This window comes from Eumetopias jubatus, unplaced genomic scaffold (assembly GCF_037043125.1).
Source record: "Eumetopias jubatus isolate StellerSeaLion01/CBP00866 unplaced genomic scaffold, mEumJub1_p1.0 scaffold_12, whole genome shotgun sequence".
NCBI classification, from domain to species: Eukaryota; Metazoa; Chordata; class Mammalia; order Carnivora; family Otariidae; genus Eumetopias; species Eumetopias jubatus.
In genome coordinates, this window is record NW_028274818.1 from 5,167,546 (window position 1) to 5,177,985 (window position 10,440).

A 10,440-nucleotide genomic window follows, 5' to 3' on the forward strand; every position below is an offset into this window, starting at 1 on the left:
TGACTTATCCCCCATAGCAAGTCATTCAGGAAGTGATGCTGGTGCATCAAAGGGCGAGGAGATAGGAGCAGTGGCAAGTAGGTCAAACTGGGGAAAGTTCTACTGCTATTCTTGCAGCTTGTGTTGTTGGTGAGAATCCTGGGCTGCTGAAGAAAGGCCTAGGACTCACCAATGCACAAGATGCAGACTCAGTCACCTCCAGGCACTCTGATTGTGGTCTGAGTCAGGTGGCTGGAAAGACAAGGAGCCTGGTGATGTAGGTGCTTGCACTTCTGCTTAAAAGCTGGGCAACTTTCATAAAGCCACAAAGCCTTTCTGAGTCCCAGTCACTTCATCCATAGAATGGAAACAATAACCATAAAGTTTGCTCTATCTAATTAGTGACCAGCAAATCATATAATATGAGTGGAATGTCCTGTAACATTAAGGCACCATACATGTTAGTTGTTTCTGAAGTTGATAATGACGATGATTCTCATGCTCTTCATTTTCTTCATCATCATCCTTGTAACTGGTACATGCCATTTAGGACTTCCTAGGCCACCCCTATGATGGCCCGGGGGGTTCCAGGACCATACTGAAGAATGCATAAAGAGCCATTATTAAGGGCTAATTCAAGTAAAGCCCAGAAAGATAGTTTTACATACCACTCCACTTGATGGACTTTATTAGTAAGACTTTAGGTTTTAAAAAAGAATCTCTGGGGGTGCCTGGGTGGCTCAGTCGTTAAGTGTCTGCCTTTAGCTCAGGTCATGATCCCCAGGGTCCTGGAATTGAACCCTGCATCGGGCTCCCTGCTCAGCGGGAAGCCTGCTTCTCCCTCTCCCACTCCCCCTGCTTGTGTTCCCTCTCTCGCTGTCTCTCTCTCTGTCAAATAAATAAATAAAATCTTTTTAAAAAGTAAAATAAAATAAAAAATAAAAAAGAATCTCCGTATCAAGCTACCCCAATATTTATTCTTCTAGGTGCTGTAAGATAATGTAAGTACTATAATAAAATGTAGGTGCTTGGTAAGTAGTTGGAAGGATGAAAGATAAAGAAAGAGAATGGGCAGAAAGTATTGCTTGGGGGTTGTGGCAGAATCTGCCAGTTATTTCCTAATGTTTGTTCTCTCCTTTATTCTTAGTAAGAGAATGCCTAATTTTTAGCAGGGGATATGGTCACCCAGGATAAAAACTACATTGTCCAGTTCTCTGCTAGCTAACTTTGGTTATATGACTAAGTTCAGGTCAATGGGATGAAAGTGCAAGAGCTGTATATGAATGTTGTGTCTTTAAGAAGAGGGCATTTTGCTTTCTTCATCTCTTCCTTGCTTCTTGCAGGCTGGAATGCTATGAGAGCTGCATCTCAGACATACATTTTGGATCAAGAAGAGGAAGCCAAGTACTGAAAATGGTGGAGCTGGAAGACTGAAAATGTATGTATCCCTCACTACCTTGTTCAACCAATGGAACTGCTGACTCCAGACTTTTTCACATGAGCAAGAAATAAACTTCTTTCTTCTTTAGGCCACTCTTATTTTTGAAAACTGTCACTTGCCATTGAACTGAAATCTAAGTAGGTTAGGAATCATCCGCAGAGAGGAGGTGATGGAGGGAGAGGTGAGTTATTCAGGAAGAGCAAGGCTAAAATCCAAGGCTGCTTCGTGAACAGTCATAGGGAGGCACTATCGAAAGAAACTAAATAGAACAAGTGACAAGAGAGGCACCAGTAGTGGACAATATCATGGAATCCAAGAGAAGAAAGGGTCTCAAGAAGGGGGTTGTCATGGATGTTTAGTGATTCAGAGGGTTCAAGTGGAATAAAGACTGAAAATGGACTCTAGGTTTGTCCATTAGGAGGTTATTGATGGCCCTTGAGAATATGGTGCAAGTAAGATGATTTGAATGGAGGCCAGAGTCTAGAGGATTGAGAATAGAATAAGTGCTAAGTAAGTGGAAAATCTTGATAGTGAAAGAAAGGGGATGAAATAGAATGGTAGCTAGAGAGGCCAGTAAAACTAATTTACTTGATTTTGTCTTAAAACAGAAGAGATTTCCTGCATATTTATGGACAATTAATTTATGAGAGAGAAACCAAGGACATCTAAGGGGGAAAGGACGGTCTCTTCAATAAATGGTGCTGGGAAAACTGGACAGCCACATGCAAAAGAATAAAACTAGACTGTTATTTTATACTGTAAACAAAGAGGAACTCAAAATGGATTGAAGACTTGAATGTAAGACCTGAAACCATAAAACTCCTAGAAGAAAACATAGGCAGCAAGTTCCATCAATCTGAGTGATGCATTTGTAGATCTAACACTAAAAACAAAGGAAACAAAAGGAAAAATAAACAACTGGGACAACATCAAATTAAAAATCTTCTGCACAGTGAAGGAAACCATCATCAAAACAAAAAGGGAACCCACTGAACAGGAGAAGATATTTACAAATCATATATCCGATAAGGAGTTAATATCCAGTATATACAAAGAACTCATACAACTCAACAATGAAAAAACTAATGACCTGACTAAAAAATGGTCAGAGGATCTGAATAGATACTTTTCCAAAGAAGACATATAGATGGCCATAAACACATGAAAAGATGTTCAACATCACTAATCATCAGGGGAAAGCACATCAAAACCACAATAAGATATCATCGTATACCTGTTAGAACGACTATTATCAAAAAGACAAAAAATACCATGTACTGGAGAAATAAAGAGAAAGGGAACCCTCATACACTGCTGGTGGGAATGTAAGTTGGTGCAGTCACTATGGAAAACAGTATGGAGATTCTTCAAAAAATTAAGAATAGAACTACCCTATGATCCAGCTATTCCACTTGTGGGTACTTAGCTGAAGAATATGAAAACACTAATTCAAAAAGATATATACACCCCTATGTTCATTGCAGCATTATTTACAATAGCCAAGATAGGGAAATAATCTAATTGTTCACCAATGGATGAATGGATAAGGCAGATGTGGTACACACACACACACACACACACACACACACACACACTGGAATATATATATAATATATTACATATAATGGAATATATATATAATGGAATACTATTCATCCATAAAGAAGAATTACATCTTGCCATTTGCAGCCGATGGACCTTGAGGGTATTATGCTGAGTGAAATAAGTCAGAGAAAGACAAATACCATATGATTTCACTCAAATGCAGAATCCAAAAAAAAAAAAATACTACAAAAACAAACTCATAAGTACAGAGAACAGATTGATGGTTACCAGGACAGGTTGGAGGGTGGGTGGGCAAAATGGGTGAAGGTCAACCATATGGTGATTGACCGTAACTAGACTTTTGGTGGTGATCATTTTGTAGAGTATACAGATGTCAAATTATAGTGTTGTACACCTGAAACTTACATACTGTTATATACCAATTTTACCTGAGAGATAGAGAGACAGAAGAGGTTAGTTGGGGTAGGTGGTAGGGAAGAAGACCATGTAGAAATTTCCCTGATCAGCCCTGCTCTAGGTTAGGTGCTCCTACTCATGGGCTCTCTGGAGCTCTGTTTTTCCTTCGTGGTACTTGCTATGTTATGTGGTAGTCATGAACCTGTGTGTCTGTTTCTGAGCACTGTGAATGACTTGAGTCCAGGGACAGTAACTTAAAATCCCCAGACCCAGGACACTACAGGGACACAGACCACTAATGTTTGTCATGGAACAAAGGATGGAGGCAGGAAGTGGAAGGCATAGATTTTCAATCAGAAGAGAGTCATGCCTCATCTGAAGTGGAAGGGGAAAAAGAGATGATGAGTGAAAGGACAGAGTATTTTGAGGTATTGTTGGGGATGGGGATAGAAGAAAGGCTGCTTGGTGAGGTGAGGGAACACAGGTTTGAGTCAGGTGGCCTGTGCTCAAGTTCAACCCCTGATATTTACTGAGGTCCTTATCTTACTTTACTACAAGACGGGATGTAATAATACCCATCTCATAGAATTGTTTGAGGACAACTAGAGGTGCTTAATACACAGTGGACATTCTGGAGTAGAGAGGATAAAATAGAAGATAGTCATGCTTGAGGACCCGCATCTCTTTAGTAATGTAGAAGGTGAGGCTCTCTGCTAAGAGTGAAGAGGTGAGGGTGGGACTAGGTAGGAGTGTAAAGATGAGGAGCACAGGTGTTGAATCCAGGTATATTTGAACCTAGCTATGCTATTTTGAGAAAATTACTGAAATTCTCTGATCCTCAGGTTCTTCACCTCTCAAATGTGGATAATTATTAAATACAATTATGAGGCCGTGCAGTTAGCACAATGCCTGACACATATAAATGATAAATATAAAAATTTTGAGGAAATGCTACTATAAGGAACATTCTAGAGGGTCAACAAGACATTGATTAAGGGGATGAAGGGGTTGTTGAGCAACCTTGGGAGGCCAGTGAGGAAGAGGTGACCCACTCTTTTTATTTTTTAAAGATTTTATTTATTTATTTGACAGAGAGAGACACAGTGAGAGAGGGAACACAAGCAGGGGGCAGTGGGAGAGGGAGAAGCAGGCCTCCCACTAAGCAGGGAGCCCGATGAGGGGCTTAACCCCAGGACCCTGGGACCATGACCTGAGCTGAAGGCAGATGCTTAACGACTGAGCCACCCAGGTGCCCCAAAGTGACCCACTCTCACAACATGTCCCAGTGACTGTGATTTCCTGACTTCCACATACCAGACCACAGAAGGGAGGGGTGAGAAAGACAACACTAGAGGAGAAGCAAAGGCAGAAAAAAAGCTGGAACCCTAGGGTGTGGGCTTGGGTGTTCACTTAGTGAAGAAGACCCTGACTGTGTGAGCTTGGGACCTTGGGAAAGTTAGCAACCTCTCTGTGCTCCGTTTTATCAGTTTTAAAATGAAGCTAATAATGGCACTTACCTCATAGACGTGTTATGAGAGTTAAAGGAGTTAACATTTGTAAATTTCTTAGAACAGTGTCTGGCATATACTAGGCACTTTTACGTGTGTGTTATATAAAACAAAGACCCGTGGTTAGAGAGATGAAAATAATACCCCAGTGAACTCTGAAGGGAAAAAGGAAAGTCGGAGCACCAGATTTCTGAGCAGGGAGCTGAAACCGAGAGCAGAGATGAGGAAGAGCATGTTGCTGCTAACAGCCACCTGAACCATTGCCCTCTCCCGACTTCTTTAGGATCCTTCAAGTAAGTGCTTCTTGTGCTTTGAGGGCACTAGCTAACCATCCCCACCTCTCCTTCCACCCACTGCCTCCTAGATCAATAAGTGAGGGGAATGACCTCCCTAAATACAGCAGGCACAGAAGGGCAGCTGGAGATGACTGCACCCTGCACCCGTCAGGACAGAATGGGTTACAGTGCGTTACGCTGAGTGAAGGCAAGTAACGGACAAAGAGGAAGCAAAGGGTTGAGTAGCCAGTTTTGTGTCATTCTCTGTGAGGGTGGAAAGTCCTTGGTCACAAGGGTTTAAGTAAAGGAACCTACCACCTCCACACAATAGTATACTAATGTCTACTAGATTTTTTTACTTTCTTTTTTTCCCTAAAGATTTATTTATTTATTGGGGGGGAAGGGGCAGAGGGAGAGAGAGAATCCTGAAGCAGATTCCCTGCTGAGTGCAGAGCACAATGTGGGGTTCGATCCCAGGACCCTGAGATCATGACGAGCTGAAATCAACAGGTGATCATTTAACAGACTCAACCACCCAGAAGCCCCAACTTTCTTATCACCTTTTTTGAGATCTGGGTTGACTTGAATCCGTTTCTTCAAAACAAAAACAAATGCACACACAAATTCTCAAAACCGAAATGGGATCCTGGCCAGCCACTATTTCCCTCTATTGGTGTATAATCAAAAATTGAGTATAACAAAGAAAATATGGGTACATAGCGCCACCAACATCCCAACTGATTGCTCATACCTCTTTCTTTTCCAGCTTCCACACAGGTGAGCCTAGTAATCCCAAACTTGCAGGTTCATTCCTCTCTAAGGTTCAAGACAAGAAAGATTTGATTCAGGAAACACATGACTGGCCTATGTCTACCACTGAAACTTGGAGCTCTTGTGAAAGCATGCTGGCTGCTTGGTCAGTCACCATGCTGATCTCCAGGCCTGCTTCAGTGCACCAGGCTGCCGAGGTAGGTCTCTACTGCCTCCTACAAGTCTTGTGTTTGCACATTGATGCTCTTTCCCAGCCTCTATTTGGAAACAGGATTTTTGAGCTGATGTCTTGATATCCAGTTTCCCCCACACATATTTTTCCATTTCTATATCTGGGCTTCTGCTTTTGAGACCTTTCTGAATGTCTGCAGTAATAGTCTGCTCAAACCTCTTTCTAGAACAGAGGCTTTATTTTTATCTCAAAGGCCCTCTCTAGTGCAGCATTGGTGGTATAGTGGTGAGCATAGCTGCCTTCAAAGGCCCTCTCTACAAGGACTTTGGACTAATAGCAAATTGGATCTCACCAGGACCCCTCCAGCCATGAAATCCTGTGTCTAACCCCCAGGACGATGGCCAGGACCTACTTATCTGTGGACAGATATCCAGGTGGGCCCACTCACCTCTTGGACTTCTCAGTATTGACTTCTGGAATCCTTCTACTGTGCTATACATTCAACAGGACATCAAGACCTTGTTGATATTGGACCTTTGTTTATTTTGAAAAAAACTAATTCAAATCCACTCACATCATATTGATATGACTAATACTTGAACCATGTCTGGATATGCTCATTTCCTTGGATATTCTGCTTCAGTGGCCTGCTTAAACTTCTGTGATTGGCAAAGACCTGCCCACCAGTCCCATTCTCTGCCTGAATGATTCTGTCTTTATGGGAATAAATCACCACTCTCCACTGACAAATCCCAAAAGATGATCATGATCAATAATAGGGGCAGTATTTCCATTCCATTTCAGCATCAAGGGCATCAAAGGCAAAGGCAGCCTTGTTCAGTGGTTAAGTTTAACGACATTGGAGTTCAAATCCTATTTCCTCCACTTTTTGGCTAAACGACCTCTAGTTTTCTGTGTTTCATCTGTAAAACTGGGGTATTGATAGTGCTCATCTCATACAATATTGTGAGGATTAAGGTAAATAATAAATAAATATGACTACTTAGAGAAATGCCAAACATGTCATGATTGCTCCATAAATGGTTAGCTATTACTATTATTGCTGGGGGATAGGAAATGGGAGCCAGGCGAAAGGTTGAAGAAACTGAAGCAAGAAAAGTGTAGAGAAAAGGAAGAATTAAAAGAGTGTGAGAAAGAACATATAGAAGACAATGGGCATGGAGCAAAAGTGGTGGATTCTTCCATCTTCCACCCTAGAGGGTGGGTGGCTAGACCCTTGCAGAAGTAGTCAGAATCATAGTCACAAGTAAGGGTGAGAAAGCGGAATTTGGAGCATATGACTGTGAGTCTTGGTTCTTTGAGAAAACTTTTCCAACGTGGACGAGTCATGAGTTTGCATACTCAGACTGCTCTTATTTCAGTGATTTCAGAGGAATTCTATTGGACATGTCATTTGGCCATTTAATCGACTCAGCCACCCAGGTGCCCCAACTTTCTTATCACCAACTTCTCCCATTCAGTAGGTTGTCATTTAATTTTATTGATTGTTTCCTTCACTGTGCAGAAGGCTTTTATTTTGGTGTAGTCCCAATAGTTTATTTTTGTTTTTGTTGCCTGTGCCTCAGGAGACATATCTAGAAAAAGGTTGCTAGGACCAGTGTTATAGAGAAATTAATTGGCTGTGCTCTCTTCCAGGATTTTTATGGTTTCAAGTCTCATATTTAGGTCTTTAATCCATTTTGAGTTTATTTTTGTGTATGGTGTAAGAAAATGGTCCTGTTTCATTGTTTTGCATGTAGCTGTCCAGTTTTCCCAAGATCATTTGTTGAAGAGACTGTCTTTTTCCCATTGCATATTCTTGCCTCCTTTGTTGAAGATTAATTGACCATATAATCATAGATTTATTTCTGGGCTCTCTATTCTGTTCCATTGATCTATGTGTCTATTTTTGTGCCAGTGTCGTACTATTTTGATTATTACAGCTTTGTAGTATATCTTGACATCTGGGATCGTGATGCCTCCAGTTTTATTTTATTTTATTTTTCAGGATTGCTTTGGCTATTCAGGGTCTTTTGTGGTTCAATACAAATTTTAGGGTTGTTTGTTTTAGTTCTGTGAAAAAATGCTGTTAGTATTTTAATAAGGATCACATTAAATCTGCACACACTGACACTTTAAAGAGCCTCAAGAAATTGAAAACCCAATGAGAGGAAGCCAAGAAGAGTGGAGCAGAAAGAACTCTAGCCTTGGGATTAGAGGAACCAACATCCCTTTCCAACTTTACGAATATCAGGTTGTGAAATTTCAGGTGAATTGTTTGAGTCTTAGTTTATACTTTTTCTGTGTGTAATGGGATTAATAATATCTATTTTTGCTTACTTCAATAGCTTTAGTGTGAATCCCACAAGAATATAGGCATAAAAATTGCAGAATGTTTTGCAAATTAAGTGACATCAAATGTCACCCTCCAGCCCTTCTCTGGAAGATTGGGGACATCCTTGGATTTTTCACTTAGCTTCTATCCAACTCTCTTCCCCATCTACTTGCATTTTCTGTCTACCATGCCAGGGAGGTTAGCACAGGACCCCAAAAGGTGTCCCGCTTAGTCGTTGCAATCTCCATGAAGTTCAAATTAAAGGAGCCACATCTTTAAGTGGTCAAGGGAACCAGAGAGACCAAGGTGTATTGATTCTACCTTTTTAGGAAATCTCAACCCACTAGATTCTCTGTGTTCTAACACATAGCAGGAATTTGCTAGTGAATTTTTCAGAGTGAGTAGGAGAGACTATAAGTAAATTTAGAAGTGCCAAGCATAGGGGTGCCTGGGTGGCTCAGTCAGTTAAGTGTCTGCTTTTGGCTCAGGTCATGATCTTGGGGCCCTGGGATCAAGCCCCACATCGGGCTCCCTGCTCAGTGGGGAGTCTGCTTCTCCCTCTCCTTCCTGCTCCCCCTGCTTGTGCTCTCTCTCTCTCTCTCTGTCAAATGAATAAATAAAATCTTTAAAAAAACAAGTAAATAAATAAAATCTTAAAAAAAAAAGAAATGCCAAGCATAGTCAATTTTTATATACAGAAGGTAATTGTTTGGATTTAATGAGAGACTGCAAAGACAGAACACTCCCAGAGCTGTGTTATGTTACATAGTTTTCTTCGTACTAACAACAACCAGTATCCATGTGTCCTTATAGTTTACTGTTCAGCTGTAAGTAAGAAAAGCAAAGTTTCAAGTTCTCCATTTCTTTTTTGAGAACTAACTTATTGTAAAATGGAGATAACAATCTCTTCCTCATTTATTTTGGAGAGTTTTTGAAGGATAGAATCAGAATAATAATTCTGAATGTGCTTTGAAAATAAAGGGGGCTTATAGAAATGAAGATCTTACAATGATAATTATAGATATGCATTACTCTAACCTGATACAGTAATGAAATATAATTTGGAAGGGCATATCTCTGTCAAAAACTATACACCAGAATCTAAAGCCAAAAAGAAATGCTTTTAAGTTATTCAAGGTTTTAGATGATATATTCTTTTGCTGTGCTTTCTCGGTGGGCCTACCAAGTGCTGACTCTCCTGAGCAGAAGGGTTTGCAGAGTGGGCACAGATAAGATTCAGAAACATAAACTCAAAAGCTGAAAAACAGTTAGGTTTGGATCTTAAGTCTCTCCCCAGACAGTTGGATACTTTCTGAAACCCAGGGTGTACTTGTTAAAATAGATGGAGAGGGCATTTCAATGTCTTCCATACGGACAATTTCTAAAACTTAATAGAAAACTAGGAGGGCATCAACAAGAGTCAGAACTCACAGGTTCGCAGGCAAAGGAGCCAGATCCACAGGTAGCGCTGAGCCATGTCCTTCTAGGCTGTAATCTTGTGTGAACAAGAAGGCGTTCCTCCAACAAAAAGCCAGTTGCAAGTAAGGCTCCCTGCTCAGTTTATAGCCACCACTAAGAAAGGAAGTATGAGTGAGCGGATTGGAGAAACATTGGTCTATGTATTATGATGATAATTTTTTCCTATTATATAATACAAAATGCCTAGCATTAATTAATTATTTATTCAGCAAATATTTATTGAATGCTTACTGCATGCCAGGCATTCTTCTGCAAACTGGCACTATACAAAGCAACAAAGCAACTGATCCCTCTCCTTTCATGGAGCTCATGTTCTTGTTGGGGAGATCAACAATTAAATAGGCAATTCCCATATAGTATGATAAGTGTTGCAAGAGAGGAAATACAGGGAACTGGGAGAGCAGCAGGGGACTCTAACCCAGGCAAGGAGAGTGTGAGAAAGGCTTTCTAAAGGAACTGACAGCCCAGCTGAGGCAGACTTGAAGAGCAAGTTAGCATTATTAGGTGAAATGTGGTAG

At 40.8% G+C, this 10,440-nt stretch overlaps 1 protein-coding gene and 1 long non-coding RNA gene across 6 annotated transcripts in view; one reads left to right on the forward strand and one right to left on the reverse strand.

Moving 5' to 3' along the window:
- Positions 1-10,029, reverse strand: part of CD84 (CD84 molecule) — a 33,305-nt gene extending 23,276 nt beyond the window's left edge. For 2 of the 5 annotated variants that reach the window (XM_028090902.2, XM_028090900.2), the window contains exon 1: positions 9,875-10,029. In XM_028090902.2, the coding sequence (XP_027946703.1) occupies positions 9,875-9,920 (46 nt within the window). In that variant the 5' untranslated portion in view covers positions 9,921-10,029. The remainder of the gene's footprint in view (positions 1-9,874) is intronic. The other 3 variants (XM_028090901.2, XM_028090904.2, XM_028090903.2) reach the window with 3 other exon arrangements.
- LOC148162721 (uncharacterized) lies at positions 5,045-7,896 on the forward strand. Its single transcript, XR_015766521.1, has 3 exons — positions 5,045-5,183; positions 5,932-6,133; positions 6,464-7,896. It is a non-coding gene; the product is annotated as an uncharacterized LOC148162721 (long non-coding RNA).
- Positions 10,030-10,440: the final 411 nt, after the last annotated feature.